Below are 20,000 nucleotides of genomic sequence, written 5' to 3'. Positions count from 1 at the left end.
GCACCTCTCTTATCACACCTGTGTTTGATAAGCTTATGAGAAATTTGATTAGCAGGTGTGAGCTAGGTCGAGACAAAATACAGTATTACGCAACCTTACCTTCTGATTTCCTTCTTTACGACTGGGTTTAGAAAATACTAGTGTTTAAAGGCTTATTACAGATCTGTTACGCAAGAGTGTGTGTGTGTGTGTGTGTGTGTGTGTGTGTGTGTGTGTGTGTGTGTGTGTGGGTGGGTTTGTGTGTGTGGATGTGGGTTGGGTTGGTGTGGTGTGGTGTGGTGTGGTTTGGTGTGTGTGTGTGTGTTGGGGGGTGCATGTGGATTGGTTTGGTGTGTGTGTGTGTGTGTGTGTGTGTGTGTGTGTGTGTAACTGTATGGACGTGGTATGGTTTAGTTTGTATGTACGTGTATTTCTGTTCATGTTTGTTTCGAAATGTATGTATGTATGTGTGTATGTTGTTATTGCTTTTAGGGCGTATTGTTTCTTGGGAGGTGTCTTTACACTTCCTTCTTAGCGAGTTATTCTGCACATTACACCACATTATCCTCTTGTATGTTATTGATGTAGCGTCGATTTTAAAGCTCTTTTAAGATGGAAGACATATTCGGATGGAGGATAAGTCGCTGAGGAAGAGATGAGACGAAGCCACCATAATAACGCCCCTAAGATTAAATGTAGCGACGCTTGGCAGTCGTAGTGGCCGAGTTTAGCGCTGTGGTGGTGATGGAGGGAGGAAGAGTGGCACCGCTTCAGTGTGCCTTGTGCCTCCGTAGAGTGAGGGTGTTGCCGCGTCCGTCCAGAACCACCCCGCACGTGAGCCAGTGTTGCGTTCAGAGCCGGGTCGCCCCCCTTCCCTCTCTGGCTCACACCGAGGGAAAGTTTGGCTCCTTGCACCGTGCCTTGCCTTCCTCCTCCCCGGGGTCTCAGATACCGGCTGGGGAGAGGAGAATTTACACCGAAAATGTGCGTTGATGTGGATTACTTTATAAAAATATGGATTACTTCTGATTTGGTGTATTGTCAGGCTAAGAGATATTATACTGGTACACTGTGATTGTCTCTGCTCATCGTGGCCTCAGACACCGGCTTGGGAGATCAAAATTGCCTGGAAAATATGAATTCAAGTGTGGATTACATGTGGATTTGTTTTGGATTAATGAGAAGCTAAGGTACTGATATTTCTTGCCTGCCTCCCTTGGGCCCCGAGTGGCGATTTGGGAGATCGGATTTACCTCAAAAATCTGTGTGAAAATGTGGATTACTTCGTGGGTTTGACTCCCGATAGGCTGTGATAATGTGGATTGCTTTTGATCAGGATTAGGTGCAGCTGAGGAATATTGGTTCATTGTGCCTACCTCCCTATTCACCCGGGCCTCATACGCCTGCTGGGGAGATGGATATTACCTTCAAGATTAGCGAAGAGTGTGGATCAGCATGTGGATAAGTTTGTGATGTGGATTTGTGACAGGCTGCGGGATTTATTGGTGTACAGTGCCTTGCCCCTCTTGTCAGCATTTTTAGAAGACATACTACCTCGAGACTTAAGGTGGATTACTTCATTTCACGAGGATTAGGTGATGAGGATTAGTGGCAAGCTGAAGGACGTCTGTGCCACCCTTGCAGATTTGATGAGTAGGATTTAATCATTAAATATGAATTTATTGGAGATTTTTTTGGCAATCAGTCTCAAGGATCTGCACTACCTCGAGAATTTAAAGAAGACTAATTACAAGCTGAGAATTTGATTTGTTACAGGCAGAGAATTTGGTTTGTTACAAGCTGATGGATCTTTGTGACTTCGAGAATTTGACTAGAGTTTGCTACAAGCTCAAGGATCTATGCTACCTCGAGAATTTGGAGGCTGTGTGAGGATTAGTAAAGGCATCATGATAAATATATATTACACAGTGTCAGGGTAAACACGTAGGATCAAGACATGAAGGATTTCACTTCTTACGGATCAGTTGAGCTCGTGGAGGCCCAGTTAAGGATCAGTTTGGCCCTTGAAGGATCTAGTTAAGGATCACTTGAGCTCCTGAAGGATTTAAGGATCAAATTGAGAAAGTAGACGCCCCTATATGAATCAGATTTGGATAGATCCAAAAAAAACGATCACTGTGGTTCGTAAAAGATCAGATTTACGCCGTGGGTTGCCAGTTGTGTGTTGTTATATGGTGAGTGTGTGTAGTGTAAGTGCTGTGTTGATATCGTGATGGTGACTTCATAAGTACAGCAACTACAGTGTACTTCGACCATGCATGACGTGGATAGGTACCGCGGCTCGTGCCTTATAGTGTCCAAACCCAATAGGGGCGGTCGCGGTCAGCCCAGGGGAAGACCGCCCCCACAGGAGCAGCAGCAGCAACAGCAACTCGCCCCCTTAGATGCCCCGAACACAGGGTACTACGTGGAAGGGGGATCTGCCTTAGCTGGTATGCCTCTCATCTCTCTTATGCCGCAAAGGCGTGGGTCCCTTAGGCATCCCAGAGCACACAGTCATCACCACAGTCACCACACTTTGCACCACAGCCACCAACACCACACGCAGTTACCACAGCATCAACCCAGGAGACAATCAGCATCACAGCAGAATGAAGGCGGTGATGCTAATAGTAAAGATGATGGTGGGGACGAAGTGGAGAAGTTACCTCTTGCTCGTTTGGCCCTGCACACACAAGGCGCCCCCCTAATTTTGACATCCCGGGGTCCCCAACGCCCCACGCAGCCCAGACCCACCCCTGTAATCGGCAGGGAGGCAGGGGACGCCGACGGGACGGTCCCTGCAGCCAGTGACGCCGTTTCTGTAACCTCGGACGAAGGCAGCACCGGACATGCCGAGAACTGCCTCCCCCGGATCATCAAGCCACGGAAGCGACGGAAAAAGGATAGAAAACCCACAGGGGGGTCGCCGCCCCCCGGGACATGTGAAGGGGGAAAGACGGGCGAAGGTGATGGGGACACCAGTGGAAATATTGTGACATTGAAGCCATACTTGCCTATGTGTTATAACTATCAGTGCCGCACCGTGCATGACCGCAGCGAGGTGTCTAGGGCTTGCGGCTGCGGCACGTGCGTCCCTGCCCACACCTTCCCCACGCCCCCACCCTCCCCAGCGTCATCATCATCATCAGTCGCCTGCAACATGTCATCAGCTTCCTCATCTTGTTCGTCTTCGGAAGACGAACCCACATCAGGGAGCCCACCGATGGACCAAAGCGACGGTTCGGGCAAAGATCCGGGTACGGGTCCAGAAACAGTGTCAGGGGAAGGTCGTAGCCAGCTGGTCCGTTCTCTGAGTGAGCCCCAGCAGCGCCAATGCACACTGCACATATCCTCCACCGTGACCCACTCCTTCGCCGGGCATCGGGACTTGGACATCCGTATTGTGGGTTGTGCCGCTCGCGATGTGCTGGCCCCTCGAACTCGACACTACTCCGTCCCCGCGCCAGGCGCCAGGACGAACAGCGCACTCCCCCGCAGCGCAGGACCTCGATTCTTTACTATGCCAGGTGAGGGAAAGTCGACTATGCTTTGTCTTGATGAAGGGTGGGGTGTATATATAATTAATTCCTCTTTCTGTCATGCGGCCGTATTCTCGTTAAGACAAATGGATTCTTGGCACCACTTCCTTGTCAGGTTATATACGGTATTCATCATCATCATTCCAGTTCCTGCCAAAGAAATGAGGTGAGATGGGAACCAGAAGCATCACCATCAGTCCCACCTATAAGAGATGAAGTAGTATTGAGAAACAAAGGAAGTATTTATGTGGAACTGACAAAGAACATGCCATTCATACCTCGTCCAACCCATCAAAATTGTAGGTCCACCTTGCAAATAAACCCACCTGCTTATATTTATTATAGATTCGTTCCATATACACTTCCTGACTAGAACTGTTTTGTTGACAGCCAAGAAAATGTTACTAGACCCCTGTCATGAGTTTCTCCTCACATACCCTTACATCCACGTCGTCCTTCTTGTCAGTGCCTCAGCGTCTTCGACTTGCTTACCTTGCTTTCTCGCACTCCGTATCACAGAGCTGGCAGTAGTAGTTTCTTTGTGTTAATCTCTCTGTAGTTGCTCACCTGTTGATTGGAATTCGTACCTTGTCTTTGTATTGGGGTGTTGGCAGTTGTCTTTGTTGGTGGTGGTGGTGGTTGATGGTAGTGTGTATATAGTAGTACAGACCTGCCAATAGGAACTCCTTTGTCTTATGACCTCCGTTTCCGCACCTCATTAGTAGAATTCGTACCGTGTGTGTGTGTGTGTGTGTGTGTGTGTGTGTGTGTGTGTGTGTGTGTGTGGTGCTCTTGTATAATGCAAAGTTCACATATGGCAGCATCAGTCCCTTTGTCTTATTCTCCCTAGGTGTCCACTTGTTTTAGTAGTTGTGTTGGTGGTAGTTTGGTATTGTTATTAATGATGCAGTGGTGGTGATGCTGCTAATGGTGGTGTCCTGTACAGAAATACAGATCTGGGAATATCAACTTTATCTTCCCCCTGGTTGCTTCGTCTACTTATTTTTGTGTCTTGGAAGTTATAGTAATGATCGTGTCTGTTTTGATTCTTCTTCTGATGGTGCTGTTGGTGGTGGTTTTATATATATACTACAGAAATAAAGGCCTTGCATTATTAGCTTTATCAGCTCTTGTTATTTTTTTCCTACACTTAATTCTGTTGTTGTGGTCTTTGTGTTGGTATTGACGGTAAGACCATGACCTTGGATGCCCCCGGTATCACGCCTTGTGCTATATTTGAAGCTGCGCCAAAGGGGGCACCGACCCCTCTTGCGTCTCTTGTGTGTCCGGGTTTCCCCCCTGCCCCTCCCCCCCTCCGTACCTCACTCTTTCTCCCCCTACCCCCTCCCTTCCCTTACCTCACTACTTTCTACCCTCCATACCCCACTCTTTCTTCCATCTCCCTCCTCCCCATACCCTTCTCCCTCTCCCCCATGCTCCCTTCATTCCCGTACCCCATTTCTCTCTCCTCTCCCCACTCTTCCCTCCCCCTCCCTCTCCGTACCCTTCCCTTCGTCTCACTCTACTTACCCAAACACACGAGTATTTCCTTGTTTCCCTTCCTCCCACTCCATTACTCCACTCTCCCCTCCATACCCCACTCTTTTTTCCCCCCCTGTCCGCACCCTTCTTTATCCCCCTCCCACCTCTATATCCTACTCTTTTCTTTTCCTCCTGCCCCCTCCATACCCCCTCCATACCCCACTCTTTCCCATTCCCCCTCCCCCACGCTTCCTCCCTTCCTTCCCCACTCTCTTCTTTCCCCTACCGTACACTCTCCCTCCCCCCTCTTCCCTTCCTGTTCCCTCTCTTTCTCCCCCTCCTCCCCCCTTTTTTTCCCCGTACCCACTCTTACCGCCCCTCCTCCTCCTCCTCCTCCTCCTCCTCCTCCTCCTCCCCCCCTCGTACCCTGCTTTCCTCTATCTCTTGGCCCAAATAGACTTTAAATGCTTTCACGCTTTCCCCATTTCCTCCCTTTCTCTCCTTTTCCTCTTCCTCCATCAATCTCTCCCTTTCTTTGTTATCCGTTGTGTGTGTGTGTGTGTGTGTGTGTGTGTGTGTGTGTGTATGTGTGTGTGTGTGTGTGTGTGTGTGTGTGTGTGTGTGTGTGTGTGTGTGTGTGTGTGTGTGTGTGTGTGTGTGTGTGTGTGTGTGTGTGTGTGTGTGTGTGTGTGGACACTGGTAAGATGTTATGACCTAGTTATACGCAACACTTGTTCTAAATTAGTTTTTGTGCAGCGTTTTTAAGCAGAAGAAACATGATTTCTGGATACCGATATTTTTTTTAATGCAAGAAAGAAGGAAAACAGCAACTACTACTACTACTACCACTACTACTACTACTGCTACAACTACTACTACTACTACTACTGCTACAACTACTACTACTACTACTACTGCTACAACTACTACTACTACTACTACTACTAATAATAATAATAATAATAATAATACGGAAATCGTCTCCTTAACGCATGTATATTGGTGGTTTATTGAGCCGTCTCGTCCCAAGCAGGAATTTACTGAGAGGGAAAAACGGGTTAGGCTTTTGGTTTTTTAATTTATTTTTTGCCTTGCTTTTACACACACACTGACCTCGCTGCTGGCATAGTCCCTCGTGTTTGTTGCTTGTTTTGCTTGTTTGTTGATTGTGGTGGTGGTGGTGGTGGCGATAAGAGAGTCATTGAGGTGAAGGGTGTACTCGTGGCTGTGATAGTAGTAGTAGTGTTGGTAGGGTTGTGTTGGTAGTAGTAGTAGGAGGAGGAATAGTAGTAGTAGTAGCAGTAGGAATTGTATAGTAGTAGTAGCAGTAGTAGTCTTAGTAGTAATTGTTGTTGTTGTTGTTGTTGTTGTTCTTATTCCAGGCTTATCTGAACGTAAACCAGGTGGACTGCTGGCCAAAATTTCCCATATTTCATAGTTCACCATCCTTTTGAGAGATAGACAGTGCAGCCGCTTGGTTATATCAGTGCCACCACGTGAAGGCATCGCTCCAGTGAAATGCGTCGAACAGAATATTAAGCTGGTACAATAGATAGCGAGATAGACAATAGCAAACAATATAAAGCTGGTACAATAGATAGAGAGAGAGACAGTAGGGGTTAAAAGGTGAGACGTATTTTGAGTTCCATTCACCAAGACCAGCGTGATGGAAGGGCAAGGAATGTGTGTGTGTTGTAAGAACTCTGTCGGTTTTAAAGGTGAGAGAATGTGGGAAAAAGTATATGCGTCCTACTGTACAGTTGTTGCCGGGCTTGCCTTTGTCACACACACACACACACACACACACACACACACACACACACACACACACACACACACACACACACACACACACACACACACACACACACACACACACACACACACACACACACACACACACACACACACACACACACACACACACACACACACACACACACACACACACACACACACACACACACACACACACACACAGATAAGTAAATAATATACCTCTGTAGGGTCCTACCTTACACACACACACACACACACACACACACACACACACACACAGAGCACGTCAGATAAATAAATAAACCTCTGTTGTGTCCTGCCTTTTTTCTTCATGGCACACACATTTATTATAGGCCATCTCTATGGTGAGGATTAGGATTTATATTCTTTACAGTAGGAGAAGGCAGAAGCTTTCCCACCGAAGACACTGAAGCATGATTGTCAGTATAGGTAGATAAATAGTAGTATAGATAGGTAAACAGTCAAGGTAGATAGCCTAAAGAGTATACTGCTTCATGTAGTCATCAGCATACGTTTCTTAATTTACCCCTGTCATCACCAAACAGCTTAATCAGTGTTAGGGAAGGAATGCACAGATTAAAAGGACCACAGTACAATCAACCAAAAAAATAAGACACCCTTGGGATACGATGGATGTGAAAATGAGCGAATTTTTAAGACACATGAATCAATGAATCTAGCACATTAAAAAAAATAAAAACAATGTGAAATTTTGATTACTTTCGAGTCTTACCAATTACAAAGGATAATATTTGCGTTTATAATTACAGGGTGCTTCAAGTATCACAATGCTTCGTCCGTCTTTCAGAATTATACGTACGGGAAAATGGCCTATACTTTTGGTTGGCTGTAGTGTATGTTTGCCAGTGTAGGTGTAGATAAGGGTGTACCGTAGTGGCCATTGTTGTTGTTATTGTTGTTATCAGGTATTGCCACGCCTCCTCCTGTTAACTGTCTATCTATCGCCAGACGCCTTAATCCCGTTAGGGGTGGCCACAAGCAATTCGCCTCCATGCCGCCCTCTCCCCCGCCATTTCATTGCCCAGTTCCCAGCTCACACACCCCCACTCTCTGTACCTCTCCACTCCATCCCTCCATCTCTTCCCTCCACCTCCTGTTATTGGTATCGGGAAATAACACAGCTGAAGGTTGGTGTGTGGAAATGATGCACCGATAACTCCAGGGTCGTTAGGGAGATTGTCGTTCGTTCGTTCGTTGAAAGATTCCCTGCACATATAGTGCAGGCCGGGCCATACATTAGCCCGGTCAGTGGTGTATGGGCTGATTAAAAAAAACAGTAAGTGGGGAGGACAGGACCTGGGGATTGCCCAGCACACACGTCCTGTCTCCTGACTGGCTTTGTGGTGTGTGTGGGAGATTGTCGTAACACCTCTTTCATGGCGATTTATTCTGCTGGGTCGTTAAGTTCACAGTGGGTAGGGAGATTGTCGTAACACTTATTTCTTGGCGACTTATTCTGCAGGGTCATGAAGTTCACAGCGGGTAGGGAGATTGTCGTAACACCTCTTTCTTGGCTACTTATTCTGCAGGGTCGTTAAGTTCACAGTGGCTAGGGAGATTGTCGTAACACCTCATTCTTGGCGATTTATGCTGCAGGGTCGTTAAGTTCATGGGGGGTAGGTAGATGGTCGTAACACTTCTTTCTTGGCTACTTATTTTGCAGGGTCGTTAAGTTCACAGTAATGCCCTTGGTGGGATTCGAAGTGGGGATGGGGATTTTCGTGACACCTTTTTCTTGGCGATTTATCCTGCACGTTACACCTCAGTATCCTCCTGTTATTGATGCAGAATATGTCCACTTTACACAAATAACATAGAAGAGTATTCAGTTAAGAGTATCCAATCCCTTATTTTTTTCCCGACATACAACGAGAATTCTCAAGCAAAACCGTCTGATGGTTGTGCTTGGTCCCTAAAAATCAAAAAGTTCTTATTTTAGGGAAGCAAGAAGAATATCGTAAAAGGTAATTAGCCTAAATACCCCTTTAAAAGTTCCCCCTTTATTTTTTTTTCTAAAAGGAGAAGGAACCAAAGGCCAGGAGCCCGCAAGATTGTTCCCTCCGAGAAAAAATAAAACAGAGAGCCAAATTCAAGATAATTCAAGATCCGTTCATTTCGAGATGCCTGGACACACTGCATTTAAAAAACACTGAGAGCCATATGCATGATAATTCAAGATCCGTTCATTTCGAGATGCCTGGACACACTGCACTTAAAAACACTGAAGGTCATAGGCAGTGGGAAGAAAATAGTTTGGTGGAAGGAAGGATAGAATGGTGACGTCATGAAACTGCAAGGATCTAGGCGACACTGCTCAAGGTCTCAAGATTTTTAAAGCCAAGGCAGTCGGGTAACGTTACGGTGCGTCACGGGGAAAAAAAATAAAGATAGAAATAAATAAAGCAGGTAATTCAAAGGGTACAAGAAGACCATGATGGCGTTATTAAGCTGAGGAGTTAAGTGTTCTCAGTTACTGTGTAAGAGTTTGTATTAGACTTATTTTTTAAATGCTAGGAAGGAGTGGAGAGGTATATGATAGAGGGGTGTGTGAGCTGAGGGAAGGGCAGGGAAATGGCGGGGACAGGGCGACATGGAGGCGATTTGTTTGTGCCCACCCCTTACGGGATCGAGGTGACTTGCAATAGCTAGACAGAAGAAGAAATCAAAGGCCAAAGCACGCAAGCTTGATCACTCCAAGGAAAATAAAAACTAACAGCGGGCCAAATTCAAGATCCGTTCATTTCGAGATGCCTGGACACACTGCGTGTAGAAGACTGGATTGGATGAAAAAAGAAAATGCACTTCTTAAATTACTTCTGAATTTACGTCTGTGTTTGGGTGTAAAGATATGCAACTATTCGATCTCTTCTTAATTGCAGTGGACTAACGAAAGACGCCATGCAAGTCACCAGATTAGATTTGATAATGTGAAAAAGCAACATCCTTTACCGCTGAAGGGGTAAATGTTGACCATGTGTGATAGTGTTGAGGTATGCAGGGGTGTGGGTGTGGAGGTGGCAGGGGTGGGGTAAAAACACGTACTATAATACCGAATTAGACTTGGACAATGCAAAAACAAAGCTACATCCTTCAACTTATCCTTGAAAGAGTAAACGTTGCCCATGTATGACTTGAGGCATGCAGAGAGGGTAATGGTGTGGCGTGGGAGAGGGAAGTGATGTGGTGTGGTAAAGGGGAGTGGTGCGGTATGGTAGAGGGGAGTGGTGTGGCGTAGAGGGGAGTGGTTGGCGTGGGAGAGGGGAGTGGTGTGGCGTGGTATAGGGGAGTGGTGTGGCGTGAGAGAGGGGAGTGGTTTGGTGTGGTAGAGGGAGTGGTGTGTGGTAGAGGGGAGTGGTGTGGTGTGGTATGTGTGTGGTGAGGCCATCTGCTTCTTTGGTACTAGTGGTCCTTGCTTCTCCTCTCGCTTCTTCTCATTATTGGAAGCGGTGGATTGGCTTGGGTTAGATTTTTACCTTTATTGTGTGTTGCTTTGTCTCGTCTGATTTTAGTTTGTGTGTGTGTGTGTGTGAGAGAGAGAGAGAGAGAGAGAGAGAGAGAGAGAGAGAGAGAGAGAGAGAGAGAGAGGATGATAATGAAGATATTGGGGAAAAACAATAGGAAGCAGAAATAATGGACTTTTGGCTGTGAGAACAACAGAACATAAAGGAACCAAAGGAAGGGAATTACGGAGAGGAAATGAAAAGGAAGTGACGAGAGAAAAGGAAATGACAGGAGGCAAAACACGGATACTTGATTACATCCATATCAAATAAATTAAATGTTTTTCAGTGGCTTTGTCGATCTCATTTATATATATGTGAAATAATCTGTGTCTCTCCAGTGTTATTGATCCCTGAAACTAGTTGATGTAACAGGAAAGAAGGAAGGGAAGAGAAGGGAAGGAAAGAAGGAAGGGAAGAGAAGGGAAGGAAAGAAGGAAGGGAAGAGAAGGGAAGGAAAGAAGGAATGGAAGAGAAGGGAAGGAAAGGGGGAAGAACAACGCAGAAAAAATCAATAGATCTTGTTCCTATCTAACAAAAATATCCAAGAAACAGAGAAGATGGGATAGCCTACCGTAAACAGTTGATATGATGATTAATTAAGAGTTCTACCTCATCCCGTTAGTTATGTGGGAAGACGTTTTGTGATGATGATGATGATGGTGGTGGGGGAGAAAGAGAGAGAGAAAGGTTGGGATGATGATGATACTAAATTCTACCTCATTCCATCTTATGTGGGAATTCACTCTGAGATGATGATGATGATGATGATGATGATGCACGTTCGTAGCCTGTGTAGAATGGACGTGCCTGTCGATAACAAGATCAGAAAGGAAGTTATGGTACTGATAATACTGATAAGGCTTCATTGTACAGGTAGAGATGTTTACAGTATTAAGGTGTAGATTGGTAATTGATATCTTTTGCAGGTAAGTGTGCAGAGTTGTTGGCAGTGTGTGTTGGCAGAATCCAGGGTAAGTACTGTTGCATCGTGGTGTTGTCATAGTGGTGTGTGTGTGTGTGTGTGTGTGTGTGTGTGTGTGTGTGTGTGTGTGTGTGTGTGTGTGTTGGGGTGTGCTGGTGCTGTCATAGTGATGTGTGGTGATGCTGATGCTGTCGTCCTTGGTTGTGTTGCCTTCAGAAGCTGGTGGGGGTTGTACGTATGTGTGTGAGAGGGGGGGGAGGAGGGGTGAAGTGGGAAGGGCAGGGAGAATGGGGAGGGGATGAAGAGAGGAAGGGGAGAAAGAAGTGATTGGGGGGGAGGGAAATGGCGTGGAGGGAGAGAGTGTGTGGGTGAAAGGTAGAGAGAAGAGAAGGGGAGGGGAGAGAGGAGTGTGGGGGAGAAAGGAGAGGGAGGAATAGGGTGGGAAGGGGAGAGAGAAGGGGTTGGGGGGAGATGGCAGGGGAGGAGGAAGAGAAGGGGAAGGGGAAGACACGTACAGACATTGATAAGTGTGTGAAGGAAGAAGAGTAAAAGCTAATGAAATATACAGAATGACGAGAGTTTGGGCCAAGTTAAAATGAGAGAACTGTGGTTGGTGTGGATATATCTTAAAAAAACATAGAGGACAAGTAAGGTGGTTCTCTGGTTTGTCTTATGGTCAGCTTAGGATGATCTTTAAGTCCTTTACCTTGCCTGGCGAGAGAATTGGAGGAGAGAGAAAAAAGCAGACTGAGGCAGACAGACAGAGGCAGTTGCAAGGGAGAGAATGATGGAGACAGCAGAGGGAAATAGACAGATAAGAGAGAGAGAGAGAGAGAGAGAGAGAGAAGGAAAAGGCGCTTGGCTAGGTCGGGCGAGGTGATAGGTGGGTGAAAGTTGAAGGTGGGGAGGAAGGGGGTGGGGGAGGAGAGGGAGGGGGAGAGAGTGACGCCAAGGAGGGGAGGGGTGTAGGGAGGGGGAGGATAGAAGGAAGGAGGTGGAGGAAGGGATGGAGAGAAAGGTGGAGGGAGATAGTGACACCAAGGGAAGGGGATGAGAAGAAGGGAGGAGGGAGGCAAGAGGGAAGGAAGGGATGGAGGGAAAGGAGAAGTGGGAGTGACGCCAGAGGAGGGAGAGAAGGGTGTCGGGAAGAGGAGGGAGGGGGGAAGGAGAGAAGAGAGCATGGAAGAAGGGATGAGAAAAGGAGAGAATGGAGGAAGGAAAAAGAGAGGGATGCAGGGAGAAGGGAAAGAAGCCTAGAAGAGGGAGAGGTACAGAGGAAGGAAGGGGAAGGGAGGGGGAGATGCAGAGAGAGGGAAGAAAAAGGAGAGAGGAGGGAAAGCTGAAGAGAGACAGAGTGGGGAAGGGGAGGGAGACGGGGATAGGGGAGGGGGTGGAGGTGGAGGTGGGGGTGTTGCTGGGTACATTGGCTTGAAGGAGGGGAGGAGGAGGAGTAGACGAAGAGGAAGTTGGAGGTAAAGAGAAAAGGGAGGGGGGGGGGAGGAAACTGTAAGGAAGGGAAAGCTGTGTGTGTGTGTGTGTGTGTGTGTGTGTGTGTGTGTGTGTGTGTGTGTGTGTGCTTGTTGCTGTGTAATTCAGTTCCTTACACACCTGTCCTTCAAGCAGAATAAAGTGGCGTACCGTTATCAAGGAAATAAAATCTGAAGAAGGAGGTACTTAAGGGGTCTGCTTCATCTGCCTCATCTCAGCCCCGCCCCGCCCCGCCCTGTGAGCAGAATATTGATAAGCAGAGTGTGGGGTGTGAGTAAGATGGTGTGGGGTCATTGGTGGGGTGGGTCGCGGGTGTTTGCCTAAGGAATGTTTTTTATTTTTTTACCACATTTAACCTGGCAGAGAACCCTAACCCCTTTCACTTCTGTTGATGGTCAGGTGCTGTCAGATTGCATGGTTAATTTGACTAGTAACCAAGGAGATGGTGAGGTGAAGATGCTGTGGGGTCGGACGGAAGGGTGGATATGTTTAGATGTCTGAAGATTCTGTAGTTCAGTCACTGTTGATTGGCATTTTTTTTTTTAAGTTCATAACCCGAAGGCAGTTCAAATACTCCACGTCTTATCTGCAGCATTTCTTCACTAGCACCATTGTAGTATTAATCTCTTGTTACAGCCCTATATTGTACTACTAATAAAAGTGAACAGTGCACAGCTTACCCCTGCAGTTATGATACGGTAATATACATTTAGAAGGTGGAAAGGTGTAAATAAGGTGGTGGGTGGTGAGTCAGAGGGGTGGTGTGGTGGGATGCGTGTGTGAGGGATGGTATGCTAGTGAGCTTAGAATGTTACCTGGCTCTCTTCTTAATTAGTTTACCTCAGCAGTTATTTTGATATATATTATGATAAGGTGAGGGCAAGGTGTAAGGAGGTGTGGGGTGAGTCAGAGTATGGTGGGATGCTTTGTGTGTGTGTGTGTGTGTGTGTGTGTGTGTGTGTGTGTGTGTGTGTGTGTGTGTGTGAGACGCCAATATCTGTTTCCTTGTCTTTCTCCATCTTTGTCCTCCACTTCCCTCTCGCCGAGGGGGGGGGTAAACAAATTAGGGACCGTGATAGAACATCGTATATTATTCTGGCTGTTGAGGCTCCGTGGTCTGTGTTCTTGTCGGTTAAGGAAGTTCCATAGCACCTCTTCCTTAGCGATTTATTTTTGCATATGGGTAGTTAATATCCTTTGGTGCGTTATATGTGGACAGTATGGCGATATTGGAAGGATTAATGCAACACAGTACAGTAAGGCGTAATAAACAAAATAAATCTCCTAGGGAAAGGTGTTAGGGTGCTTCCTTAACCGACGAATGTACGGGCTATTATCCGTATCACCAAACGATTTCATTCAGATTAATTCTTTCAGTGTGGGGAAGTATTTTTTTCGATTTTATTTTTCCTGCCCCCACGTCATTGTATTCAACGTAGGAAAGATATACTCACGTTGTTGAAGCGTTTATCTAAGTTCCCCAGTTCGCACAAAGTCTCTCAGTAGCTTAATAAAAACGTCTGGAGACAGGAAGAATAGAATATAAGATGGATACTGGAAGGGAAGGGGCTAATAGTGGGAGAGGTGATAGAGTTGACAGGGTTGGTGGAGTGAGTGGGTGTGAACTGATTTCGTGAGAGGGTCGCTCGGTTGGGTGGGTGAAAGTGAGTGGGTGGCTGAGTAGAGGAGGTGGATGGATGGAGGGGTCATGAGAGTGGATGTTGAGGATGTGGGTAGGTGGATGGATGGATAGAAGGTAGGTAGGTTGCTAAGAGGGTGGGTAGTCAAGTGGATAGAAAAGTGAATAGGTGGATGAAAGTGAGTGGCTAGAGGGAGGAGGTGGATGGTTGGCTCATGACTGGATTGGTAGGTGTGGATCTTGATGGAGTTAGGAGAATAGAGGCAAGAGAAGTCTGGAGGTGTGGAAGGAAACAAAGTGTGAATGGGTGGGTGTAGGGTTCTGAGTTGTGGATCCTGGTGGGTCGGTATGTAAGGGCGGGGTCATGAAGTGGGGTGGGGAGTCTTGCAGCTAGGTTATGGGGTCATGTGGAAGGTAGAAGTGTGGTCATGCATGAGGTGGGTTGGGGTGGGGTCATAAAGAGGTAGAGTGGCATTATGTAGTGAGGTGGGGACATGCAGTGTTTGGTGTGTGGAGGTGTAGTCATGCAAGAGGGGAAGAGTGTGGGGTCATGCAGTGGATGGGGTGTGAGTGGGTCATGCAGGTGGGGGAGTGAGGTCATGCGCTGGAAGGGAGAAACGATCATGCACTGTAGTGATGTGTGGTCGTGCAGAATCATGAGGTAGGTGAGTAGGGGGTCATGTAGTGAAGTGAGTTGGGGTGGGGTCATGAAGGAAGTAATACTGGGGTCATGCAGTGGGGGGTTGGGTGGAGGTGGGGGTTGGACGGGTGGTTGGGTGTGTAGAAAGTGTGTTGTGTGTCGGTTTGCACTCTCTCTTACACCCCACCCTCCCACCCACTTACCTTCCACCCTGCATCTCACCCCACCACATACCTACCTACCTTCCAGCTTGTATCTCTCCCCACCACATACCTACTTACCTATCTACTTGCCTAAACAGTTCAAACCAAGCCTAACCTAACCTAACCTAACCTGACGACCTAACCTAACCTGTCCTTTTCTGTTCTATCCTCCTAATCTCACTCATCGCACCTCACCTGCCCTACCCTAACTTAATTCACCTTACCTACCATCATACCTACTTACCTACCTACCTACCAAAACTAACCTTGCCTTCGTCTTTACCTTACGTACCTGTCTAGCTGCCTGCTTCCTAGACTGCCTTGAGAGAGAGCTGGAGAAAGGTTGAAGGCCGGGGTAAAGAATGTTTGGAGAGAGAGAGAGAGAGAGAGAGAGAGAGAGAGAGAACTTTTACCTTCAGTACAGAGTGTTGACACAAGCTGGGTGCAAGTTCCCCTCCACCTCTCCAAGTTGAAGAGAGAGAGAGAGAGAGAGAGAGAGAGAGACCTAACCACTCACCCTCCATATGTGACCTTTAACAACCTTACCTAAGAAGGATGGTTGGTACGTGATAGTGCAGTGGTAGTTGTGGTAGGTATGGTAGTGGTAGATTAATGATTGTGGTAGTTACTGTGGTAGATGCGGTGGTGGTAGTGTTGGGTCGTTGATTGTGCTAGTTGAGTGGTGGGTATGGTTGTTGTAGTGACGGTGGTAGTTGTTGCGTGACGATGGTGGTAATTGTGGTAGTTGTAGAGGTGATGCTGGTAGTTGTGGTAGGTGATGTGGTAGTTGTGGTAGCTGTGATGATAGTGGTAGTTGTGAAAGGACGCCAGACAAGAAGATTGCAGTACCTGGGTAGATAAATAGATAGATAAGTAGACGGGGACGGTGGTGGGTGGATCAGTAGATGAGGCTAGAGAGGTGGGTTGAGTTGGGGATTGGTAGGTAGGTGGGTAGTTTGGGCAGGTAATGGGTGGGTAGGTAGGTGAGTTGGTGGGTAGAGAAGCAGTAGATACGGTTGGTAGATAGATAGATAGACAGGTGGGTTAGTTGATAGGTAGACACGTAAGGAAGGTGGTGAGGTCTCTCTCTCTCATTTTACTTCTCCTCCCTCTCTCCATCATCTCCCCTTCTCCCTTTCCCTCTCCCCTCTTCCCTTGTCCACCTCCCCTCTCCCTATCCCCCTCCTTTCCTCCATTCCCCCTTTCTTCTCTCCCCCTCCACTTTCCTCCACTGCCTCATTAGCTTTCATATCCACTTTATTTGTCTTGAATAGTCGTGTTTATTTATTTATTTATAGATAGATAGATGGATAGATAGATAAGTGGATGGATGGATTAGTGGATGGATGCATGACTGAATAGGAGAGATGGTTGGATAGATAGATAAATCTAGATAGGTAGATAGATAGTTGGATGGAGAAATGGATGAGTGGTTGGCTGTGGCGTGTGGGGGTGGATAGATGAAGAGCTGTATAGTATGTAAGGATGGATGGATGAATAGGAGATAGTTTGGTAGATCGATAGACAGATGGATAGATAATTATAGATAGGCAAATAGATAGATGGATAGATAGACAAATAGACAGACGAATGAAGAAGTGGATAAGTGGTTGGCTGTAACGTGTGGATGGATAGACATAGGTAGGTAGGTAGAGAGATAATGGATGAATGATGGATGGCTGTAAGGTGTGGATGGATAGATGTGGATGCGATAGCCTGATGGTCTTATAGAAGAGAATGGAGCTGTAATCGTTAGTGAATCGATAGCTGAAGAGGTAGAAAGGGGGTGCCAGCAACTGAGGCACTTGCTATGCCAAACACTCCAGCACTTGTCTATCAGTCTATCTATCTGTCTGTTTATCTGGCTATCTGTCTGTCTGTCTGTCTGTCAGTCTACCTACCTGTCTGTCTGTCTGTCAGTCAGTCAGTCTGCCTACCTGTCTGTCTGTCATGCTGTCTATGCCGAATCGTGTGTATTTATTTCTCTCTATTCATCCAACCATCCTTTCATCCATTCAGCCAACCATTCATCCATCCATCCATCCATTCTTCCATCCAACCATGCATCCATCCAACCATGCATCCATCCAACCATGCATCCATCCAACCATGCATCCATCCATCCATCCATCCATATGTAGGTTTAACTGTGCATGTACCATTTTATCCTTCAGTCTGACATTCCATTCATCCATTACCTACAGTACCTTTCATTGTATTCCTTTCAGTTTGCATCATCCGTATTTTTTTTTTCATTTTGTTTTTCCTTCCTCTGTTCTGTTATTATAAAAAATCAGTTCCATCTCTACATCCTTCATATAAATCGTCCATAATAAAGATCTATAAACAGGATGAATGAACAGAAGCAGGTGTTTTTATCGTTATGGTCTTGCAACGATGTTTACATAGGGGGGGACAAATGTATTCATGTTGTGTGTGCTTGCAATATGCGGGTACCACCTTCATTGGCTTGCAGTTGCATTGCTGTTCAGTTAAGCTATCTCCCTGTCTCTTTCTGTTGCTATCTCTGTGTCTCTTTCTGTTAGGCTAATCTTCTCTGTGTTTTTCTCTGTCGTCTCATCTTTTCCTCTCTGCCCTTTCCTCTCTCTCCTCTCCTCTGTTTTCCTTTCCATTCCTCTCCTTTCCTCTCGTCTCCCTATCTCTTTCTGTTACTATCTCTCTGTCTCTTTCTGTTAGGCTAATCTTCTCTGTGTTTTTCTCTGTCGTCTCGTCATTTCCTTTCTGCCCTTTCCTCTCTCTCCTCTCTTTTCCTTTCCTCTCCTCTCCTCTTTTTTCTTTTCTTCTCCTCTCCTCACCTCTCCTTTCTTTTCCTTCCATTTCTTTCCTTTCCATGTCTCTCCTATCCACTTCTTTCCTCTCCTCGCCTTTCTTTACCTTTCCTTTCCTTGCCTTGCCTCTCCTCTCCTCTCCTCGCCTTTCTTTTCCTTTCCTTTCCTTTCCTTGCCTCTCCTCTCCTCTCCTCTCCTCTCCTCTTTCTCTTCATGAATATATGCATGGATGTGTGTATGTTGATGCTGCTATCTTTTGCTTTCATCTTTCACTTTCCTGTTTTATAGATCATACTTCAGCCTTTTGTTAGCGGGAGATACGATGATGATGATGATTGATGATGCTGAAGATGATGAAGATAATGATGATGATGATGATGCTGAAGATGATGATGATAATGATGATGATGATGATGATGATAATGATGATGATGAAGATGATGATGATGATGATGATGCCGAAGATGATGATGATGATGATGCCGAAGATGATGATGATGATGATGATAGTTATCGTACTTTGTGATATATATATATTCCTGTTTCTTTGGATCTTACAAACCTGTTTTTGATAGTTGAAAGTAGTGTGGTGTGTGTGTGTGTGTGTGTGTGTGTGTGTGTGTGTGTGTGTGTGTGTGTGTGTGTGTGTGTAGCTGTAAAAGTGTCTGGAGTGCTTAAGTGCGTATTGATGTGCAATTTAGTGCGCTGTAATAGTGTGTGTGTGTGTGTGTGTGTGTGTGTGTGTGTGTGTGTGTGTGTGTGTGTGTGTGGAAGATGATTCTGAAGGGGAGGGACCAACGGAAGGAGGAGGAGAGAAGGAAGGAAGGAACATAAGAACATAAGAAGAGAGGATAACTGCAGTAGGCCGGTTGGCCCATGCTAGGCAGCTCCTAGAAGAGTAACTGAACTACTAGAATGAGATAAGGATAGCAAAGAAGAAGGCTCTCCCCAACCCTCCAAACCCTCCAGCCGAAGCCGGCAGGAAAAAGTCAGAAAGAACACCACGCCCTATAGAAAAACTGGCGTTTGAGGAGTTTGTATTTATGTGTAGTTAATCTTGTGTACGTAACAGCATGTGTGTTTTCTGTGTGTGTATGTAAGTGTACGTGCTTGTCAGTCAGGCGTATCCATACAAGTGTAACCGTGTGTGTGTGTGTGTGTGTGTGTGTGTGTGTGTGTGTGTGTGTGTGTGTGTGTGTCTGTCTGTGTCTGTCTGTCTGTCAGTGTCTGTCTGTCTGTCTGTCTGTCTGTCTCTGTTTGCCTGTGTCTGTGTGTTTCTTTGTGTTTGTCTTCATCTTTGTGTGTGTGTGTGTGTGTGTGTGTGTGTGTGTGTGTGTGTGTGTGTGTGTGTGTGAGAGAGAGAGAGAGAGAGAGAGAGAGAGAGAGACCATATAAGGTTAGGTTATTGAGCAAGTATAGGGGAAGGGAAGAGAAAGGAAGGTATGGAGGGGAGGGGAGGGGAGAGAGGAGGGGAGGGGAGGGAGGGGGAGAAGGAGGAGGAAGGAGGTAGGAGAGAGGGGAGGGAGAGAGAAAGTAAGTGGAGGGAGCGGGAGGAACGAGGTAGGAGAGATGGAGAGAGAGGAGGGGGAGGCGGAAGGAGAGAGGAGAAGAATGAGGAAGAAGAGTGTAGGAAAATGAGGTTAAGATTTGTAATGTTAAACCCAAAGGAAAATACATTTGAATAGTTTTAAAGGGTAGAAAGGAGGGAGAGAGAGAGAGAGAGAGAAGGGGGAGGGGTAGACAGACATTGAGACGGAAACAGAATCACATATACAGACAGGTACACACACACACACACACACACACACACACACACACACACACACACACACACACACACACACACACACACACAGTCAACAGGAACAGCAACAGGAAATACCATATTGAAAAGGTGGCAGATTTCTCTCCAGCAAACACAAGATCTCGGCCAGTGTGTGTGTGTGTGTGTGTGTGTGTGTGTGTGTGTGTGTGTGTTTCAGGAGATTCACA

At 46.5% G+C, this 20,000-nt stretch overlaps 2 protein-coding genes across 2 annotated transcripts in view; both read left to right on the top strand.

Annotated features, from left to right (window-relative positions):
* The window catches only part of twin (CCR4-NOT transcription complex subunit 6-like twin), a 177,426-nt gene that overhangs the window by 14,788 nt on the left and 142,638 nt on the right, over positions 1-20,000 (top strand). The gene's annotated exons all lie outside the window — the stretch shown is intronic.
* On the top strand, positions 2,255-11,330 carry LOC145398204 (uncharacterized). The gene is made up of 2 exons (XM_080271157.1): positions 2,255-3,509; positions 11,254-11,330. Exons 1-2 carry the CDS (start codon positions 2,255-2,257, stop codon positions 11,328-11,330), a joined length of 1,332 nt encoding a protein of 443 aa, XP_080127283.1.

Source organism: Coenobita brevimanus, chromosome 44 (genome assembly GCF_032717465.1).
Source record: "Coenobita brevimanus isolate Jiangsu-jjx chromosome 44, ASM3271746v2, whole genome shotgun sequence".
Classification (NCBI taxonomy): Eukaryota; Metazoa; Arthropoda; class Malacostraca; order Decapoda; family Coenobitidae; genus Coenobita; species Coenobita brevimanus.
The sequence above is the reverse complement of the archived record's forward strand: the minus strand, read 5'-3'. Positions and strand labels throughout refer to the sequence as shown.